Source organism: Scylla paramamosain, chromosome 2 (assembly GCF_035594125.1).
Source record: "Scylla paramamosain isolate STU-SP2022 chromosome 2, ASM3559412v1, whole genome shotgun sequence".
NCBI lineage: Eukaryota > Metazoa > Arthropoda > Malacostraca > Decapoda > Portunidae > Scylla > Scylla paramamosain.
This window is the reverse complement of record NC_087152.1, coordinates 31,901,817-31,924,662: the sequence shown is the minus strand read 5'-3', so window position 1 is coordinate 31,924,662 and position 22,846 is coordinate 31,901,817. Positions and strand designations below refer to the sequence as shown.

General features: G+C 40.3%; 1 protein-coding gene and 1 long non-coding RNA gene across 4 annotated transcripts in view; one reads left to right on the top strand and one right to left on the bottom strand.

Annotated features, from left to right (window-relative positions):
* The window catches only part of LOC135113582 (uncharacterized), a 346,462-nt gene extending 331,457 nt beyond the window's left edge, over window positions 1–15,005 (top strand). For all 3 annotated transcript variants that reach the window (XR_010274887.1, XR_010274885.1, XR_010274888.1), the window contains exon 10: window positions 14,867–15,005. This is a non-coding gene — a long non-coding RNA (uncharacterized LOC135113582). The remainder of the gene's footprint in view (window positions 1–14,866) is intronic.
* Window positions 1–22,846, bottom strand: part of LOC135113535 (uncharacterized) — a 33,844-nt gene that overhangs the window by 4,792 nt on the left and 6,206 nt on the right. Inside the window, exons 3-9 of the mRNA XM_064028788.1 lie at window positions 22,059–22,340; window positions 14,836–14,990; window positions 10,385–10,620; window positions 7,696–7,857; window positions 7,292–7,455; window positions 5,071–5,274; window positions 1,995–2,162 (exon numbers count right to left, since the gene is read on the bottom strand). Of these exons, the coding sequence (XP_063884858.1) occupies window positions 1,995–2,162; window positions 5,071–5,274; window positions 7,292–7,455; window positions 7,696–7,857; window positions 10,385–10,620; window positions 14,836–14,990; window positions 22,059–22,224 (1,255 nt within the window). The 5' untranslated portion in view covers window positions 22,225–22,340. The remainder of the gene's footprint in view (window positions 1–1,994; window positions 2,163–5,070; window positions 5,275–7,291; window positions 7,456–7,695; window positions 7,858–10,384; window positions 10,621–14,835; window positions 14,991–22,058; window positions 22,341–22,846) is intronic.

Genomic DNA, 22,846 nt, shown 5'->3' with positions numbered 1-22,846 from the left:
CCTATCCACTCCTACGCTGATGATACCACCTTGCACTTTTCCACGTCTTTTCATAGACGTCCAACACTTCAGGAAGTAAACATTTCACGCAGGGAAGCCACAGAATGCTTGACTTCTGATCTTTCAAAAATTTCTGATTGGGGCAAAGCAAACTTAATATTGTTCAATGTTTCAAAAAACTCAAATCCTCCATCTATCAACTCGACACAATCTTCCAGACAACTATCCCCTCTTCTTCAATGACACTCAACTGTCCCCCTCTTCTACACTGAACATCCTCAGTCTGCCCTTTACTTATAATCTGAACTAAAAAACTTCACATCTCATCTCTAGCTAAAACAACTTCTATGAAGTTGGGCGTTCTGAGACGTCTCCGCCAGTTTTTGTCATCCCCACCAGCTGCTAACTCTGTACAAGGGCCTTATCCGTCCATGTATGGAGCATGCTTCACATGTCTGGGGGATTCCACTGATACTGCTCTTCTAGACAGGGTGGAATCAAAAGGTTTTCGTCTCATCAGCTCCTCTCCTCTAACTGACTGTCTTCAGTCTCTCTCTCACCGCCGCAATGTTGCATCTCTAGCTGTCTTCTACCGCTATTTTCATGCTAACTGCTCTTCTGATCTTGCTAACTGCATGCCTCCCCTCCTCCTGTGTCCTCGCTGCACAAGACTTTCTTCTTTCTGTCACCCCTATTCTGTCCACCTCTGTAACGCAAGAGTTAACCAGTATTCTCAATCATTCGCCCCTTTCTCTGGTACACTCTGGAACTCCCTGCCTGCTTCTCTATTTCCACCTTCCTATGACTTGAATTCCTTCAAGAGGGAGGTTTCAAGACACTTATCCATCAGTTTTTGACTACTGCTTTGACCTTTTTATGGGACTGGCATTTCAGTTGGCATGTTTTTTTTTTTATTGGATTTTTGTTGCCCTCGGCCAGTGTCCTTCCTACATAAAAAAAAAAAAAAATGAAAAAAAATCACGGGAGAGGGCCACTGGCCAAGGGGATCAAACAAATATGAAGAAAGAAAAGTCCAGTTATATCCAGTTCCCTTACATATGTCAGATAGAATAGTAAAAGAACAGAGGATAGGTGTCATGAAACCTCCCTATTGAAAGAGTCAACTTTATAGGAAGGAGGAAATACAGAAGCAGGCAGGGAGTTCCAGAGTTGACCATAGAAAGGGATGAATGACTGAGAATTCTGCTTCTTAAGTTGTATGAGGAAACACAGGAACGCATACTTAGATACTTAGGCAACTTGCCTCAACTACAGTGAACAGGTTTCTACAGGAAGTTACTGAACTTTTAAGCTTGTTTTTATGTCTTGATCTTGGTCTACACTACCAAAGGGTATAAACACACACACACACACACACACACACACACACACACACACACACACACACACACACACACACACACACACACACACACACACACTCTTAAACCTGACCAGTCATGTCTGGTCCTTGAAAATCGTCCTAATGAGAACCGGAAACGTTTCAGAATGCAGTCCATAATTACAGCCGCACTGCCAGAAAGAAAAGTAGTCTGTATATGGAACAATAATAACGAGAAGGGGAGCATTTCAATAAGATGACGATAACATCATCAATGACAGTACAAGGAGTGGGAGGAGGAGGAGGTGAATATATTTTTACTCAAACTGGACTCCCTCAAAATAAAACTGCATGAGTAGAATGAAAATGACAGAAAGAACAGTAGAAGGAAAAATGTTTCTTATAAAAGACGAAGAAGATTTACTTATAGGCTGTATGTAACTGTAAATTGAACGGAAATAACTGAATGAAGAACAGAAAACTGCACACACAGCATGTGATTTCGATGAATATCCTCTCTTATTGTAAATATAAATAGGACGGCAGTAACAATGGGAGGAGGAGGAAGACCTACACAGAAGAATATGTCAAAAAGAAATCGAAGAAATAGACCAAAAATCGCGACAGCAGTAGAAAGGGCAGGAACACTTACCCACGCCTAAGTATACAACGACGAAGATCCCTCTGAAGGAAGCGATGGACTCCAGGGAGAAGAGAACGGTGCAGTACATGATGCCCACGGTGATGATCAGGCCGTTGCTTATTGACTCGAGGACCTCCAGCCCCAGCACCCACCAGGGGTTCTCCAAGTAGCTGAACCCTGGAGGCGAAAAGATCGTCAGGCAGGAGGACCAGAGAAGGAACACAAGAAAATTTTTATTTATTTATTTTTTTTCCGGTAAGATTATGGTTATGCCTACAATGCTACTGTTGTTGTTGTTGTTGTTGTTGTTGTTGTTGTTGCTGTTGTTTTTGTTGTTGTTCTCGTTGGTGTTGTTGTCATTGTTGCTATTGTCGTCATCATTGTTGTTGTTGCTTTTGTTGTTTTTGTCAATTTTATTGTTATTTTTTTACACCGTTTTGGTATTATTATTGATTTAGTTGCTTTTACAGCAACAACAATTGCTGCTACTACTACTACTAATAATAATAATAGTAATAATAATAATAATAATAATGATGATAATAATACTAGTAGTACTACTACTAGTTGCTGTTGCTGTTGTTGTTTTTGTCATTTTTTACTGTTGTTGATGTCTTTTACACCGTTATTGTTTTTCTTCTATTTCCTGCAAGTTTTTGTTAGTGTTGCAACAACAACTTAAGTAGCAACGACAACAACAACAACAACGACTATTACTATTACTACCATGCCAGTCCCCGTATATGGTCCGAAGCGGTAGTAAAAAAATTAAAGGATAAGTGTCTTGAAACCTCCCTCTTGAAGGAATTCAAATCATACGAAGGTGGAAATACAGAAGCAGGCAGGGAGTTCCAGAGTTTGATCAGAAGAGCTGTTGGTATGAAAATAGTGGTAGAAGATAGCTAGAGATGCAACATTGCGGCGATGAGAAAGAGGCTGAAGACAGTCAGTTGGAGGAGAGGAGTTTATGAGACAAAAAGCTTTTGATCCCACCCTGTTTAAAAGAGCAGTATGAATGGAAACCGCCCCCGCCCCTCAGACGTGTGAAGCATACTCTGTACATGGACCGATAAGGCCCTTGTACAGAGTTAGCAGCTGGGAGGTGGGGGTTGCGAAAAACTGGCAGAGACGTCTCGGAACGCCCAACTTTATAGAAGCTTTTTTAGCTAGAGATGAGACGTGAAGTTTCCAGTTCAGATTATAAGAAAAGGACAGACCGAGGATGTTCAACATAGAAGAGAAGGACAGTTGAGTGTCATTGAAGAAGAGGGGATAGTTGTCTGGATGGTTGTTTTGAGATGATAGATGGAGTAATTAAAATTTTGAGGCATTGAACAATACTAAGTTTGCGCTACCCCATTCAGAAATTTTATAGAGATCATAAATCAGACGTTCTGTGGCTTCCCTGCCGGAACTGTTTACTTCTTGAGGATTTGGGCGTCTATGAAAAGATGTGGAAAAGTGCAGTGATATCATCAGCGTAGGAGTGGATAGGACAAGAAGTTTGGTTTAGATCTTTGATGAATAATAGGAATAGAGTGAGTGACAGGACAGAACCCTAAAGGAACACCACTTTTAATAGATTCAGAAGAACAGTGACCGTCTACCACAGCAGCAATTAAACGGTAAGGCAATTTGAGATGAAGTTACACAGAGAAGAATAGAAGCCGCAGGAGGATAGTTTGGAAATCAAAGCTTTGTGCCAGACTCTATCAAAAGCTTTTGATATGTTCAAGGCAACAGCAAAAGTTTCACTGAAATCTCTAAAAGAGGATGACCAAGACTCCGTAAAGAACGCTATAAGATCACCAATAGAGCGGCCTTGACGGAACCCATACTGGTGATCAGATAGAAGGCTGTGAAGTGATAGATATCTAAGAATCGTCCTGTTGAGGATAGATTCAAAAACTTTAGATAGGCAGGAAATTAAAATAATAGGACGGTAGTTTGAGGGATTAAAATGGTCACCCTTTTTAGGAACAGGCTGAATGTAGGCAAACTTCCAGCAAGAAGGAAAAGTAGATGTTGACAGAAAGAGTTGAAAGAGTTTGACTAGGCAAGGTGCAAGCACGGAGGCACAGTTTTAGAGAACAATAGGAGGGACCCCATAAGCCTTCCAAGGGTTTAGGCCAGCAAGGGCATGGAAAATATCATTGCGAAGAATTTTAGTAGGTAGCATGAAGTAGTCAGACGGCGAAGGACAGGGAGGAATAAATCCTGAATCGTCCAAGGTAGAGATTTTAGCAAAGGTTTGAGCGAAGAGTTCAGCTTTAGACATTGATGTGATAGCAGTGGTGCCATCTGGTTGAAATGAAGGAGGGAAAGAAGAAGCAAAGTTATTGGATGCCAGAAGTTACGAGGGGAGTTAGATCTTGACAGATTTTGACACTTTACTATTGTTAAAGGAGGTTTTAGCTAGTTGGAGAACAGACTTGGTATGGTTCCGGGCAGAAATATAAAAGTGTATGAGATTTTGGTGATGGAAAGCTCAAGCTAGTACTACTACTACTACTACTGCTACTACTACTACTACTACTACTACTACTACTACTACTACTACTACTACTACTACTACTTTACTACTACTACTACTACTACTACTACTACTACTACTACTACTACTACTACTACTACTACTACTACTACTACTGCTACTACTAGTACTACTACTACTACTATTAATACTAATACTACTGCTACTATTACTACTACTACTACTACTACTACTACTACCTGTACTATGATAATAATGATAATAATAATGACAATAATGATGATGATAGTAATAATAATAATAATAATAATAATAATAATAATATTATTATTATTATTATTATTATTATTATTATTATTATTATTATTATTAATATTATTAATATAACGATTCGCTTTCTTCTCTTCACAACTCTTTTATCCCACTGCTGTCACCTTTTCTCCTCTTCCTCCTCCTCCTCCTCTTCCTCTTCCTCTTCCTCTTCCTCTTCCTCTTCCTCCTCCTCCTCCTCCTCCTCCTCCTCCTCCTCCTCCTCCTCCTCCTCCTCCTCCTCCTCCTCCTCCTCCTACTCCTCCTCCTCCTCCTCCTCACCTAACAGTCTGATGGCGTGTCCCAGAAGGCCAAACATAATGATGGAGGCGTGGCCAGTATAAGGCACCAGGAAGGAAGCCAGGAGGTTCAGGATGAACTCGATGGGCGTCCCCACCGTCACGGTGAGTCCCAACAGTCGGTTATCGCCTCCCAGGCTAAAGATATACCGGTACATGAAGGTTTCCAGGAAGCCGAAGAACACTCCTGAGGAAGGGAATGTAGAGTTAGGTATTGATATGGTGGTTTGTGGTGTTTAGAATTGTTATGCGGATTTAGATGGAGTTAAGAGCAATTAAGGGTAAAGAATGATGCCTGTTGGTGAGAGTAGTGACGCTGGTGATGGTGATGAGAATGATGATAAACGAAGATAGAGATGAGGATGACGAGAAAAACAATTAAATATAGAAGTACAAATGAAGAACGAAGAGGGAAAGAAATGAAGGCTTTTGAGACATAATCGAAGAGGAATAAAGTAAGAAAAGGAAGTGTAATAAAATTAAAGAAATTAAGAAGGTACTTTCATATGGGAAATAAATTTTAAAACGGGGGGATCAAGGAATCAATGAATATTGGAATTGAAGAGGAAGAGAATAAACAACAAAAAAACAATATATAGAGAAAATTGCGTCAGACAATAAAAAATTTTCACTACGAAGACGAGGAGGAAGGAGAGAAAAAAACGAAGAGGAATAAGTGCTACCAATATGAAGAGACGGAGGTGGAAGAGTAGGAGAAGGAAACTGGAAAATGGGAGGAGGAGAAGGAAGACCTCTCAGTCTTTAAGTCACAACCTGCTATACACTTCGGTTCGGATGTGACTATAATATGGAACACTGAATACAAATATGAGTAGTCTGGATGGGTATGAGAGTTAGGTTTGTAGAGATGGTCGAGTATTGTTTGTTATGAAAATAAGTGGATAGAAGTCGAAAATACCTGTAAACTTGAATAATTTTGCGGATGAGGGAAATAAAAAATTACTGAGTTAAATTAAGACAAAATGAATGCTGCCATGAAAGTACATGAGCCATGAGTGCAGGTGAAACAAGAGATGGAAGTCAAAATATGTGAACTTCGATAATTATCTTAAGCATTGAAGGGAAGAAAAATAAATGAGCGTGAGAATGAACGAAACGATGAATGTTTGAACATGAGCACATATACATACTCGTAGTGAGTGGTCACTACACAGCACACAAGAGAAAGAAAGAGAAAAAATAAGTATGGACAGGAATGAATAAAATATGAATAAAATGTGTCTTTTCGCTCACGTCCCTCCAGCTGCTACCTCAGTACAGGGACTTTATCCGTCATGCATGCAGTATGCTTAACATATATGTGGGATTCCATCCATACTGCTCTGCAGTATCATCATCAAAAACATCATCAAAAACGTTTCGTCTTATAAACTTCTCTCCTCAAACTGTCTTCAGCCTCTCTCTCTCTCTCTCTCTCTCTCTCTCTCTCTCTCTCTCTCTCTCTCTCCTCTCTCTCTCTCTCTCTCTCTCTCTCTCTCTCTCTCTCTCTCTCTCTCTCTCTCTCTCTCTCTCTCTCTCTCTCTCTCTCTCCTCTCTCTCTCTCTCTCTCTCTCTCTCTCTCTCTCTCTCTCTCTCTGCACAACACTTTCTACTTTTCTCTGTCCATCTCCATAATGTAAGAGTAAACCAGTATTCACAATCTATCATCCCTTCCACTGGTAAATTGGAACTCCCTGCCTGCTTCTTATTTCTCCTTCCTATGACTTTCAATATAGAGGTCTTAAAATACTTCCCTAACTTCAGACAATCCGTTTGGCCATTTTTCCATGGGGACTGGCAGCTCAGTTGGCCTTTTTTTTTTTTTTTATCATATTTGTTGGTCATTACCGGTATCACTCTTACATAAAAGAAAACAGAACATACTATATATGAACAAAAGTGAATAAAGAATCGAAACAGTGAATATTAATCAGCATAAAACTCATATAGACTACTGATAGCGGACGTTAGTAGAACTTGTCAGAATTTTCAAGGGTGTTTCATGGTTCTAGTGACAATTTTAACAAGGGTTCTCCATCACCAAAGAAAAACACCCAAGACAATGAACAACTCCCTCTGTTGCCTTTAAAAATAGTCCTTGCAAGAGTCCAAAGCGTTTCAGAATACGTAGCGATAGGAATGAAGGAGAAGGAAGTAGTGAGCGTATGCATCAGTTAATGGAGATGAACGATGGGCGTCCTTACCCGCGGCGAGAATGGCGATGAAGAACATAATGACCTCGGCATTGGCGAAGAGCCGGAGGATGAGGCGCGTGAGGGCGGTGGCGGGCGGCTTGAAGTCCAGGCTGAGGAATAACATCAGACCAGCGGAGAGCAACTGTAGCGCCGCCGACACGTAGAAGATCATGCTGCAGGAGCAGGAAGAGGAGGAGGAGGTGATAAGTGATCCACAAGAAAAAAGGAAAAGAGGAAAGAGGTGGTTGGCTCTCTCTCTCTCTCTCTCTCTCTCTCTCTCTCTCTCTCTCTCTCTCTCTCTCTCTCCTCTCTCTCTCTCTCTCTCTCTCTCTCTCTCTCTCTCTCTCTCTCTCTCTCTCTCTCTCTCTCTCTCTCTCTCTCTCTCTCTCTCTCCTCTACTCTACTCTACTCACCTGTACCCTCCAGTAGCCTGCACCAGGTAACCACTGAGGAAGGACGCCACGGCCGCTGCCATGGTTCCCCACGCTCTCTGGAACCCGTAGTCTGTTCCTTTCTCCTGTACTTCTGCCATGACAGCGGCATCGAAAAGTGTGTAGGATATCATTTGTAGCACTCTGAGGAGGAAGAAGAATTATAGTGGTTGTAATAGTAGTTGTAGTGGTGGTGGTAGTAGTAGAATCAGTTATTATTGTTGTTATGGTTGCACGAGGAGGAAGAGGAGAAGAAATTATACTGCACTGACAATGAATTAGTCTCGCTGGCCCACACCAACTAATTCATTGTTAAACTTTGCTTCTTAAGAGGAACTTAAAATCGTGCCAGTGCATAATGCCACCTGACACAGAGTGACGTAGTAGTGGGAGCTTATGTGCTCGCCAATCAGAGGACAATCAGTTATTTTCTTGCTAGTGTTTTGCTAGTCGTTTGAATGTCGCAGGAGTCAAGAGGGTCGCTACAAGGCCGGGTACACATTTTCACCACTTGTTTGCGACAGTAAAGATGGATTCATCACTGCACAGTGTCCCTTGCTAGTTGTCAGGATCCCACGCAATATTTCTGTTTTCTGCTAAAGCGACCATATCTTTTGCTTAAAGGGCAAAAGGGATTTCGTCTCTGGGCCGTAGCTGGTGGACCTCAGCTTTGCGATACGCTTATCAACGGTTCTCACGTAACATTCATCTAAGGTGTATGAGTTACTTTCTTTTACTTTCCTTGTTGTCACAATTGGGTTAGATTCTAAGTCACGCTTTATAATAGTTCTGGAGGAAATATATGTCTTCTTGGCCTTGCAAGACCTCTTCTTTTGTGGGTAGTGATTGTGAGGTCGCTTCCCCAGTAACACTTGCAGACCAGCGTCGGACATTCCTTAGACACATTCTGACGTGTTTGGAAATTGCCTGTGTTAGCTTTTCTTTTCTTTTTTTTTTTTTTTTTTTTTTTTTTTTTTTTTTTTTTTTTTTTAGGAGTGACACTGGCCAAGGGCAGCAAAAATCCAATAAAAAAAAATTCCACTGAGATGCCAGTCCCAAAAAAGAGTCCAAAGCGGTAGTCAAAAATTGAAGGATAAGTGCCTTGAAACCTCCCTCTTGAAGGAATTCAAGTCATAGGAAGGTGGAAATACAGAAGCAGGCAGGGAGTTCCAGAGTTTTCCAGAGAAAGGGGTGAATGATTGAGAATGCTGGTTAACCGTTGCATTAGAGAGGAGGAGGAGGGAATAGGGGTGAGAGAAAGAAAAAAGTCTTGTGCAGCGAGGCCGCGGGAGAAGGGAAGCCATGCAGTTAGCAAGGCAAGATCAGATGAGCAGTTAGCATGAAAATAGTGGTAGAAGACAGCTAGAGATGCAACACTGCGGCAATGAGAGAGAGGCTGAAGACAGTCAGTTAGAGGAGAGGAGTTGATGCGACGAAAAGCTTTTGATTCCATCCTGTCTAGAAGAGTGGTATGAGTGGAACCCCTCCCAGACATGTGAAGCATACTCCATACATGGAGTATGCTTGTACAGAGTTAGCAGCTGGGTGGGTGAGAAAAACGTCTCATAACACCTAACTTCATAGAAGCTGTTTTAGCTACAGATGAGAATTGAAGTTTCCATTTCAGATTATAAGTAAAGGACAGACCGAGGATGTTCAGTGTAGAAGAGGGGGACAGTTGAGAGTCATTGAAGAAGAGGGGATAGTTACCTGGAAGGTTGTGTCGAGTTGAGAGATGGAGGAATTGAGTTTTTGGAGGCACTGAACAATACGAAGTTTGCTCTGCCCCAATCAGAAATTTTAGAAAGGTCAGAAGTCAGGTGTTCTGTGGCTTCCCTGCCTGAAATGTTTACTTCCTGACTGGATTCCTTTGGGGTTATGATCTGGGCAATGGTCTGTGCATCTAAATCGTTTTTCTTGCCCACATCAGCAACTCTGGACTCAGAGGGGGCTGCAGTGCGAATCGAGAAGTGATAAAAGCGGAATGGAGCTAGACAACTGATTGTGCTTTGCTTGGCAGGTTTAGAAGCTCTTAGTAATACGCCACTCTGTATAGACAGCATAATGCATTGACATGATTTTAGGGAGGGAGGGAAGGAGGGAGTATCCCATATACAGTGTTGTTTGTACAAGTTCATGCTTCACTTCATATATATATATATATATATATATATATATATATATATATATATATATATATATATATATATATATATATATATATATATATATATATATATATTTTTTTTTTTTTTTTTTTTTTTTTTTTTTTTCTTCTATAGTAGCCCCTTCAGCTTCGTGTTTTTTTTTTTTCTTCTTTTTTTCCCCTTCACAAACTTCGTACCCTTAATTTGGTGCGTGATTTTCATGGGAAACACAAAGGAAGAACAAACATCTCCAATAAAACCCGAAGGAAGAAGTAATTAATTATAATATTCACATTATCAGTAAAAATAATTAAGGATTTTTTTTTTTTCCCCCTTCTCAAACTTCGTACCCTTAATTCGGTGCGTGATTTTCATGGGGAACGAAAAGGAAGAACAAACATCTCCAATAAAACCCGAAGGAAGAAGTAATTAATTATAATATTCACATTACCAGTAAAAATAATTAAGAAAAGAGAAAGAGGACTATACGGAGAGGCTTTTAAAATAAACGTGATTCCTCTTACCCGTGGGATACGCGTATAGCCAGATAAGTCCAGAAAGTGATAGTGAGCAGTTCAGGATCTACTTCAAGTTTGGGTGAAGATGTAGCGTTGGCAGGAGCGGCGGTGGTGGTGCTGAGCGGGTCGGTGATGTTAGCGATGTCAGTGGTGTTGGCAGCGAGAGACACCGTGGCACTGGGCACCAGTGTGTGGAGGAAGGCTAGTACTGACGTCAGCACGGATGACAAGATGAGTATTATCTGCAGAAGAATGTGATGCAGTACAAGACAGATGATGAAGACAAGGAAGAGCATGCACGAGAGTAGGACTCGGGCAGGAGTGATGAGGAGGAACACAAGGCAGAGGATAAGAAATTAAAAGATAATTGATTCAAAGAAATATTGGATGCCCGTACACTCACACACACACACACACACACACACACACACACACACACACACACACACACACACACACACACACACACACACACACACACACACACACACACACACACACACACACAGAGAGAGAGAGAGAGAGAGAGAGAGAGAGAGAGAGAGAGAGAGAGAGAGAGAGAGAGAATGGCTGTGGATAGGAAGAAATGAGTTCGAAGAAGCGTGTGAGAGTCAGCGCGAAGAAGAGTTAGAGTGAATTAGATTATGAAAATGAATGGAAGATTTAGGTGCGAGTGTGAGTGAGATAGAGAATGAGGATGGGATAGAGTGAGACTTATTGAGACTGAGCGTGAGTGAGAGAGAACGCAAAATTAAGTTAGCAAAAGAGGAAATGTGAGTGAGTGAATTAAAACAATCCTGACGGCTGACAAATATAATGAAACTGATTGAGAATGAGAATAGAATTACTCGAGAGGGTGAGAGAGAGAGTAAAGAATGATGGAGAGTAAGTGCTATGGCAGTGATAGTCAAACTAGGTGCATGGTGCACCCCAGGGCGCATGATTTACTTCAAAGGACACTTGGAAATAATTGGGTACATTGAGGGGCACATGACATGGCTAGTGCATGTAAGAGTGCACATAGGCAAAGATGTTTTAGAAACAAAATTGTTATTTAGCATGTACACGACATGGCCAGTATGTATTAGAGTGCACAGTAGTAAAATGTTTTTTTATGAAGAAAACTGTCTCACGTAAGAAATTAATTTGAACTTAAATTAAAATGTTACAAATTTGTGTATTGTATTAGTATATTAGACTTGGACGCAACTCGCGCCTCACTGGTTTGAGTTGTGGCATTTTGCTTCATTTAGTACTTATATAACAATTGATTAGGAAGGGGTGACTATTTTTTTATGATTAAAATAGACCTAATACTTTAACTTATATTTTCCAGTCTTGAAACTATGTAAAGAAAGACGTGAAATATTCTTGTATTTTTTTGTAATCCATTATCCTAGGTGTTACGGTACATGAATACCTCAAAAGCTCCCTTGAAGGTGCATGAACTTGTAAAAGGTTGGGAACCAGTGTGCTGTTTAATGAGTGTGGGGAGAGAGCGAGGCACCACTCTCTCGTCCCTGTATCATGGATAAATAAAAGGAGGGAGGTTTGAGACAAGGCGAAAAAATGTGGAAAAGGAAAGGAACAGGAAGGAAATTCGTAATGGGAAAAGGAGAGAACATGGGACAAGGAACTGGAAGTAAATGTGAAGGAGAGGATCGGAGTACGGGAAGAAAGTAGAGAGAATAAATATAAACAGGAAGTGTGGAGAGCTAATGAAGAATTAGAGGGAGAGACTAAGTACTAGGGAATAGGACTTAGTATTCCATTTTCCATCCCCTATTCTTTTTTCTCGTTCCCCTATCCACTCCCTTCCCACTTCTACTCCCTCCGTCTCTTTGCCTCTTGTACTTTCCTTTTCCAGTTACGTCTTTTACTACTGCATTCTTAAAATATACTTTCTTTTCCTTCTTTGTTATATTTATTTATAATTATTATATCTTTTTCTACTACTACTACTACTACTACAACTACTACTACTACTACTACTACTACTACTACTACTACTACTACTACTACTACTGCTGCTGCTGCTGCTGCTGCTGCTGCTGCTGCTGCTGCTGCTGCTGCTGCTGCTGCTGCTGCTGCTGCTACTACTACTACTACTACTACTACTACTACTACTACTACTACTACTACTACTACTACTACTACTACTACTACTACTACAATCTCTCTCTCTCTCTCTCTCTCTCTCTCTCTCTCTCTCTCTCTCTCTCTCTCTCTCTCTCTCTCTCTCTCTCTCTCTCTCTCTCTCTCTCTCTCTCTCTCTCTCTCTCTCTCTCTCTGGAGTTTTGTGTTGCAGATACAACGCACTATATATTACTGTTATATGTGTAAAAGTTTTCAACATCCGCAACAACAACGAATATAGAGATAAAAGAAATCCACATCTGCAGATTTGATATTTTAACATCTGTAATGTTATCTGCAACTGTGTTTTATGAGAAATGCATATCCGGCTCTGCATCCCCATCAGCAGAGTTCTAAAATTTAGTATCGATACATCACTGGTGAATACAAAAAGCTTGCTGTTTAAAGAGGTCTCGTGTGTGTGGCTGGCCTCAAGGCCACGTGGGGTCAAATCACATACAGTCTCATCACTCTCCCTGACTCTCAAATCTAGTGGTATCAAGCTTCTCTTCACAATGTAAGGCTCTGTTATGTTATTATATAACTGTTATTGCTATGGTGAACATTGGAGATGTGATGTGGCAATAGCGATTATGGAACAGAGTTTAAATCTCCATCGCTGGTGTGTCAGCCAAAACACCATGGCAATGGAATTCATTAGTGACCGTAAGTGACGTCAGTGTACCCAGAAGTGTTAACCAGCAATTTTTCTTCAGCTTTCCCACCTCTGTTTCAGCATGATGGCACCGTTGTCATCTCATGGATCCCTAAAGAGTGATAGCCCAAATCCTTGAAACGCCCCTCTTTCCTTGCTTTAATTTTCTGCCTCTCTACAAGCTTTTGAACCTATCCTCAACACGCATATTCTTGACATTCAGCACTTCACAACCTTTTATCTGATCGCCAGTGTGGGTTCCATCGTGAACTCTCTACTGGTGATCTGGTCATGGTCATTTACCGGTTTTGGTGAAACTTTCGCTCTTGTCTTAGACATATTTCTGGTCAGAATCATGCTGTCTGTTCTCCAACTAGCGAAAAACTCCTCTATCAATAGAAAATGTCAAAATCTGTGACTTCTGCCACCTACCCAAAAATATGTCTAATATCTTTTCTTTTTCTTTATTTCAGCGTGATGGCACCACTACCATCTTATTTATTTGTAAAACTCAACTCTTCGCTCAAAACATTTACTGACAACTCTAAGCTCGGATGATTCAGGGCTTGTACCTCCCTCTCCTTCAACCATGTCATGGTACCCATTAAGATCGTATGCAATAATGTTTTCCATGGGCTCGTTGATCTTAACCCTCGGAAATCTTATGGACCTGATGGGGTCCCTCCTCTTGTTCTTCGAAACTGTGCCCCCGTGCTTTTACCTTGCCAAGTCAGACGCTTCCAACTCTATCAACATTTTCCTTTCCTTCTTAGTAGAAGTTTTCCAACATTCAGTCTGTTTCCAAAAACAATGATTGTTTTAATCTTACAATCTACCGTCATATTGTTTAATATCCTGCTTTTCCTTAAATCTATCCTTGAAAGAAAGATTCTTAAATGTCTTTTATTTCAAAACCTTGTATCTGATCGTTATTATAGATTCTGCCATGGCCGCCCTGCTGGTGATCTGACTTTCCTTGTTGAGTGTTGGTCGTCATCTTTTAGGGATTTTGGTGAACACTTTACTACTACCTTAGATATATCAAAAATATTTGAAATAGTATGGCAAAAAGCTTTCATTTCCAGACTACTCTCATACAGCTTTCATCTCTTTCTCTGTAACTTCATATATCCTTTAAATATCCTTTCTGACCATTCTGTTACCGTTTTGGTAGGCGGTCACAATTCTTCCCCGAAGTCTATTAACAGTGGTGTTCCTCAGGGTTCTTCTGTCTTGTCACCCAATCTCCTGTTATTCATCAAGGAATCAAACCAAACTTCTTGTCTTATCCACTCTTGCACTGAAGATACCACGCTAAACTTTTCCGTGTATTTTCATAGACGTCCAGTTAAACAGCTCATGCAGGAAAGCCATAGAACGACTGACTTTAAATCTCTCTAAAGTTTCAGATTGGACCAGAGCAAACTTACTATTGTTCAATGCCTCTAAAACTCAATTCCTCCATCTATCAACTCTACACAACCTTCCTGATAACTATCCCTTCTTTTTTTTTCTCTCTCTCTCTCTCTCTATCGGAATGTATATTGAAAACAATGTTACAATAGTAATTGTTGTTGTTGTTGCTGCTATATTGTAATTAGTAGTTGTAGCAATTGTAGTACTGGTTGTAGAAAAGTACTGTAGTAGTTACTCATAATGAACTAACCTTATAATTTCCTATTTTGTCGGCCACGAAGCCCCCGAGGAAAGGCGTGAAGATGCTGAAGGCGGACTCAACGGTACTGAAGATTCCGGTGTGGGCCATGCTGAGGCCGAGTGCCGCCTGGTGCACCGTGAACTGCGGCCACACGATCACTATCGCTGCAGCAAAACCATGGTAAGACTCAGAGTACTTGTATATGAACCACATCACAACATTGGTGTCACCATGACTCACCATCACTGGCAAGCAATTTGGTTGCATCTTGTGGCTTTACTTTAAATAATAATAAAACAAGGTTCTCGTCCAATTTTGCAAAATGTGTACACTTTTAATAAGTTATATATATATATATATATATATATATATATATATATATATATATATATATATATATATATATATATATATATATATATATATATATATATATATATATATATATTTAATGCTTTATCTTCTAAACTACAAACTACTTACGTGCTATCCATCATTGTGTCCTTTTGTGTAAGCTTGAAATCATGCATACCTTCTCAATGTTCAGCCATGTGTTCCTTTCGTCCTAGCTTCAAATTATCCAAACTTTTGTTTTTATTCTTTTCTCTATCTAGTCTTACCTTCCAATCGTCCAATCGTCCAGTCCTTAGATTATTCACACTTTTTTTATACCGAAATTTGTGGTCCTTCCATCCAAGCTTTAAATTATAATTATCTATACCTCTCTGATCTAACTTCAGTATCCATCTGTCCAACCTTTACATTATCCAGACTTCTTTTTTCTCGTATTTAATCTTATTTCCCTTCACTCGAAGCTTCATGTTATCCACAACGTTTTTATTTAACCTAGTTTTCCTTCTGTACAAGCTTCAGATTATGCACCTTGTATAAAGGTAACCATAACAACGGTAGCGCCACAAAGTCAGCTTCAACGTTGATTTCAATTACTATTCCTATCGCACATCAGGACCACCTTCACCACGCCTATTTTAACATCCGTAGTTCACCATCACCAACACGCACCACAGTCACGTTCTTCACATCTGCATTTCTATCACCACAATAACCATCAGCAAGAAGTCTTTAGTATTGCTTCTATGGTACTCTCTCTCTCTCTCTCTCTCTCTCTCTCTCTCTCTCTCTCTCTCTCTCTCTCTCTCTCTCTCTCTCTCTCTCTCTCTCTCTCTCTCTCTCTCTCTCTCTCTCTCTCTCTCTCACACACACACACACACACACACACACACACACACACACACACACACACACACACACACACACACACACACACACACAAGGGGCAATAATATTCTATAAGTAGTTCCAGCACTAGTAAAAGGAACCAGTTAGGAAGTGATCGTTGTGAAATTATGTTTAGTTAGAAAGAAGAGGAAGCTTCTAGTAGCAGAAACATAAGTAACTTTCATGTGAGTGGATTTAAAAAAAAAACTAGGAAGGTACCTTCAGGAACTTGATATGCAGCGGACAGAAGGAGAAGGTCAGGAGAGATCCTGATGAATGAGGTAGAGGAAACGAGGTGAGGTGTGAGGGTGGGGCAAGGCTGACTGGTCAAGCTGATGTGTTTAAGGTGAGGTCAAGGTGGAGGGAAGGTGGAGTGGGAACTACGGATGGGAACGGGATAGGAGTATTAGAAGTTGGTGATGAGTTGTAAAAATATTTAGTTAATAGATTACGTACTGTCCAGATGGAAAATATTCCATCTAGAACAATAATATCAAAGAAAAATTAGTGGACGACAAGTACATTAAAACGCTCTACAAGAAAAAGGGGGTACAAATGAGAGAATGAAGGCAGGAGAAGAGCATTTAATGCCTCAATATTATGAGTTATTTAGAACGGTTAAGAAGTTGACGAGGAATTCTAAAAACTGTTACGAACTAATGGTAGCCAGTCTGGCGAAGATTGATGTACGGCATTTTCATGTAAGTAGAACGAAGAATAGAGAACAACTAGGTCCATTAAGGATATCTGATGGAGAGTTAGTTTTAGGGAGGAGAGTAAATTTCTAAATGATTATTTCATAACAGTTTCCACCAGGAAAACTGGCAGAAAACGCCGAAAACCGAACAGATTTTTTAGGGCAGAAAATTATGATAAACTGATAGATGATTCTATAACTAGAAAGATAATGGAACTAGAGATAGAGAGGCTGAAAAGCCTGAAGCGAAATATGACCTAGAATCGTAAAAGAATGCAGAGATGTTAGTCATCCATTGGTAAATATCTTTAAGCAAGCGAATCTAGTGTCCATCTTAAAGAAAGAAAATAAATCGTTAATATTGAGCAACTGGCAATTTAGCCTAACTTCAATAATTATTGTTGGTGAGATAATGGAGTCTGTAATTGCGAGGAACATTAAGGATCGTTTAGACATGCATTTTTAATGGATTCACGGCATGTCTTCACTAAGGGAAAGTTATGCCTCACAACGTTGCTGAGTGTTTTGGGGGCAAAGATTGAGTTTGCTGATAATGAGTATAGTTATGACATACCTGCACTTTAGTAAGGCGTTCATCAAAGTTTCCCACAAAAGGCTTTTGAACAAGTTTAGGGCGCATGGGATGGATGGGAAAGTGTTATGCTGGACAAAGTCATGGTTATGTGGCAGGTGAGAGTTATAATTATTGTGTCTAAGTCTGAGTAGGGTCAAGTATTTAGTGGGGTGCCACAAGGATAAGTTTTAGAACCAGTGTTATTTCTAATATACACTTATATGTGCTTAATATGTGCTAGATAATGAGATTACTAGCGACGTTAATAAATTTGCGGACGACTCGAAGATAGCTAGATTAATTAATCAAGATTTGGGCGCGGTTGCCCTACTGACGGACTTGGAGATTGGAGAGCATGAATGAATGGATAGACAGCAGATGCAATAACAATAACAAATCTGTAGTCATTAGATTGGAGAGTAGAAGTTCACACAGTATGTACATAATAAAGAACGAGGCTCTCGTAAGATCAGAGAACGAAAAAGATTTAGGAGTTTCAATTAGCCCTAAGCTCCATCAAAAAAAAAAAAGCACAAAGGTGGGAAACAAGGCAGATTGGGCATTAATAAGTTCACACAATATGTATACATTTAAAAACGAGCCTCTCGTAAGATCAGAGAACGAAAAAGATTTAACCCTAAGCTCAGCCAAAAAAAAAAAAAAAATCATAAAGGTGAGAAACAAGACAGATTCGGTATTATTAGACATCTTTAAGTGTGTTAAATTTAGAAGTACCAAGGTAACATTAAAATTATATTTGGCGCTGGTTAGATCTCATCTATATTATGCTGTGCAGCTCTGGTCTCCATATTACAGGATGGATATAGGCTTGTTAGGATCAGTACAAAGGAGAATGCCAAAATGGTCAAGAAGATGAAAAATATTTCTCACGAAGGGAGATTCAAGCATTTAAGGTTGCGTCCCATAGAGAAGCATAGATTAAGAGGGGGATCTACTAGCTCTCTCTCTCTCTCTCTCTCTCTCTCTCTCTCTCTCTCTCTCTCTCTCTCTCTCTCTCTCTCTCTCTCTCTCTCTCTCTCTCTCTCTCTCTCTCTCTCTCTCTCTCTCTCTCTCTCTCTCTCTCTCTCTCTCTCTCTCTCTCTCTCCCTCCCTCCCTCCCTCCCTCCCTCCCTCCCTCCCTCCCTCCCTCCCTCCCTCTCTCTCTCTCTCTCTCTCTCTCTCTCTCTCTCTCTCTCTCTCTCTCTCTCTCTCTCTCTCTCTCTCTCTCTCTCTCTCTCTCTCTCTCTCTCTCTCTCTCTCTCTCTCTCTCCTGCAAGAAGAATACTGGCCAAGGGCAACAAAAGCAAAAAAAAAAAAAAAAAAAAGCCCACTGAGGCGCCATTCCCCCGAAAAAAATGTCTAAAGGACCGGCTACAATTACAGAATAAGTGTCTTGAAATCTCTCTTGAAAGAGTTTTAGTCATAAGAAGGAAATACAGAAATAGGCAGGGAGTTCCAGAGTTTACCAGAAAAAGGGATGAATGATTGAGAATACTGGATACCTCTTGCATTAAAGAGGTACAGAATAGGGATGAGAGAAATTATAATGTCTTACGGAGCGTGGGCGCGGAAAGAGAGGAGGCATGCAGTTAGTAAGACAGAAGAGCAGTTAGTCTGAAAATATCGATAGAAGATAGTAAGAGATTCATTACGGAGACGAGAAAGAGGCTGAAGATAGTCTAATAGAGGAAAGGAGTTGATAAGGCAAAATGCTTTTGATTTCACCCTACATAGAAGAGCAGTGAGAGTGGAATCCCTCCATTCATAGGATTCATACTCTATACACAGACGAATAAGGATTTTGTATAGTTAACAGGTGGGTTGTGATAAGTAAAATTGCTAGATACGACTCAGAAAGCCTAATTTCATAGAAACTATTATGCTTAGAGATATGAAATTTCCAGTTTAAATTATAAGTAAAGGACAGACCGAGGATGCTCAGTGTAGAAGAGGGGGACAGTTAAATGTTACTGAAGAGGGGACAATTATCTGGAATGTTGTGTCGAGTTGATAAATGGAGGAATTAAATTTTTGAGGCAATGAACAATACTAAGTTTGCTCTGCCCGAGTAATAAATTTCAGAAAGATCAGAAGTCAGGTGTTCTGCGGCTTTCCTGTGTGAACTGATTATTTCCTTAAGCGTTGGACATGTATGGAAAAAAAAAAAAAACGTGAAAAGTGCAGAAGAGTATCATCGGCATAGGAGTGGATAGGACAAGAAGTTTGGCATAGAAGATCGTTGATGAATAATAAGAGATTGAATAACAGAACAGAGCCCCGAGGAACATCACTGTTAATAGATTTAGAAAAACAGTGACCGTCTATCACAGCAGCAATAGAATGGTCAAAAAGGAAACTTACTGGAGAAAAGTTACAGAGAAAATGATGGAAGCTATAGGAGACGGTTTGAAAAATAAGAGCCTTGTGGCAGACTTTATCAAATGTTTTCTTATGTCCAAGGCACCAGCGAAAAGAGGATGACCAAGACTCAGTAAGGAAATCCAGAAGATCACCAGTAGAGTGGCCACGATGGAACCAATAATGACGATCAAATATAAGATTGTGAAGTGACATGTTTAAGAATTTTTCTCTTGAGGTTATAATGAAAAATTTTTAAAAGGCAGGAAATTAAAGCAATAGGAAGGTACTTTCAGGGATGAGAGTGGTCATCCTTTTTAGCAAGAAGCTTAATATAGACACTTCCAGCAAAAAGGAAAGGTAGATGCTGACAGACAGAGTTGGAAGAGTTTAACTAGGCAAGGTGCAGCCATGGAGGCACAGTTTCGAAGAATAATAGGAGGGACCCATCGGATCAAGAAGCCTTCTGAGGGTTAAGGCCAGAAAGGGCATAGGAAACATCATTATGAAGGATCTTAATGGAAGGCATGAAAAAGCCGGAGGATGGGAGAAAAGGAGAAACAATCCCTGAATCATCCAAAATGGAAATGGATGAGATGGCATTGGTGCCATCAGGTTGAAATAAAGGAGAGAAAGGTGAAGAAGAAATGTTGTTGGGGATAATTCTGGCTAGGTGACGAGGGTTGATGGAGAAAGATTTTGACGTTTTCTATTGATGAAAGAGTTTTTTGGGTAGTTGGAGTACACTCTTGGCATTATTTCGGTCAAAATATAAAGCGCATGGAATTCAGGTGATTCAGAGAGATTCTGACACGGAATCAGTTGTTATTCCCTGGAAAATCAGAATAATACCTCCTCAGATGCCCCAATTACCAGAGGCAAAACGTTAGAGGCGCCTTAGCATTGGGGGATCCTGAGGAGGAATTGGAGCCATAGGACAAGATACAGATGTGAGGTTGTGATAGGAGGAGCCCAACAGTGAAGACAGAGTGACAGCATAAACATAAGGATTAGAGGTTAGGAAAAGATCAAGTGTATTGGGTACATCTCCAAGAGGATCAGGAACACGAGAAGAGTGATGCACTAATTGCTCTAAATCGTGGAGGATAACAAAGTTAAAGGCTAGTTCACCAGGATAGTCAATGAAGAGTCAATGAGAGTAAGGATGTGCTCCAAAGAATGTTTTTGTAGTTAGAGGACTTAGGTGAGAGGTGTACAGGACAGATGAATTTAGTTTGAGAGTGACTCTGCAGTCGTAGCCAGATAATTGAGAATCTGGAAGATTAAAGAGTGTGAACGAGAGCAAGTTAGCTCGTAGCGCACATAGATGCAACATCTAACTTTGGATTGAAAAAGAGGATGAACAACAAAAGGAGGAAACAGTGATAGGGTTACTGTCATTTACCTCAAACATTAGTTTCTCGGTGAGGAGAATAGGAGGTTTAGTAGAAGAGAGGTGGTGTTCCACATATTGAAAATTTGATCAAAGGCCGCAGATGTTGCTTACGTTAATGAAGAAAGAGTTGAGGGGCGTGCCAAGACACTTAGGGTCGATACCAGAAGAGCAGTTAGACCTGGGGACATTTGTGGCTCCCTCCCCAGATGGGAACTTTGAGGCTGGTATACAAGTTGCCATATTTAATTTACAGTTTTGAGTGAAGGGTGTTCTTGTACTAGGTACATGTAGAATTCTGTGAAGGGAGTAATCATCGTCTCGGCAGGTGTCTACTGCCTCCTCTTCCTTTAATGATATAGGGAATATAATAAGAACAACATAACCAAAATCCTCAGGGTTAGTAGTCAGGATGAAACAAGGAATAATGTCTTCAAGCATGATAAAGTTAGCTTTAAAAAAATAGCTTTAAAAAAAAAAGAGGTAGGAAGGAATTTTGTCTCAAACAGAGTGATAGATGAATGGAATAGACTCAGTAATCAAGTTGTTAATATTTGGTCATTAGGGGCCTTAAAAAGAAGACTAGATAAATACATGGATGAAAATGGAAATAGATAGGTATGTTTCATGTTGTGGTTGCCACATGTAGGCCAGATGCTTCCTTCCACCTTCTCTTATTTTATATTCCTGTGCTCCTAAAGATTAGATTGATCTTTGAAAAATTAAAACACATAAACATAAAGGTTGTTGCAGAAAGAAAACGGCACTGTCAAGGACTCTGGCATGTTACATCGACTACACTTAGTAGGCCCTGGATTGAAGTGTAGTGTCTTCGTTTTAGAGAAAGTTTGACGAGAAAAAGCGCAAATACACACACACACACACACACACACACACACACACACACACACACACACACACACACACACACACACACACACACGGAGACGAAAGATTAATTAGCTACTTACCCGCGAGGTATAAAAAGTAAAGAATTTTGTACAACAACAGTCTTGGTGATGATAAATCTTTGATGAATCGTCGAAGGCCTTCCTTCAGACTCTCCTGCTCTCCTGTCTTCTCATGCCTCACTAGCCCCTCACTCCCATTGCACATTACTTTTCCCGCCTCGTTCATCGTCCTGGGCTGCTCTGGATTGACGCGGCGAATATATCAGTCTGTGCCGGACGCCGCTGCAGGTGTGGTGTGGACTGAGGTAACCCAGGGAGTTATTGTAGGAGAAAAGTTGTCACCTAGAAGGAAAGATAGTACCGTAATATTAGGAAAACATCATTTACCTTGGACAAAAGTTGTGAATAAAGTAGTCTGTGATACGACATGGAAGAGAAGAAAGTACAGAGAAAGAAGAATAATGGTAAAACAAGAGTGGAAGATGGTGGTGGAGGCACATTGAAATCGTTAAGTGCAAGTCTAGAGTACAATATTGAAAGACACTTTCAACAACAAAGAAAATTATCGACCAGATGAATTGTTTTTTAGTGAGTGCCTCTTTTCGTGTCATTGGTGGTCATAGTATTAAGAGAGAAGTATCAAAACCCTTTGTGAACTCTCTCTCTCTCTCTCTCTCTCTCTCTCTCTCTCTCTCTCTCTCTCTCTCTCTCTCTCTCTCTCTCTCTCTCTCTCTCTCTCTCTCTCTCTCTCTCTCTCTCTCTCTCTCTCTCTCTCTCTCTCTCTCTCTCTCCAGCCATCTTTACAAGAGAGAAAGCAGATTGGTCCTCCTCTTAATGAGTCGTATATC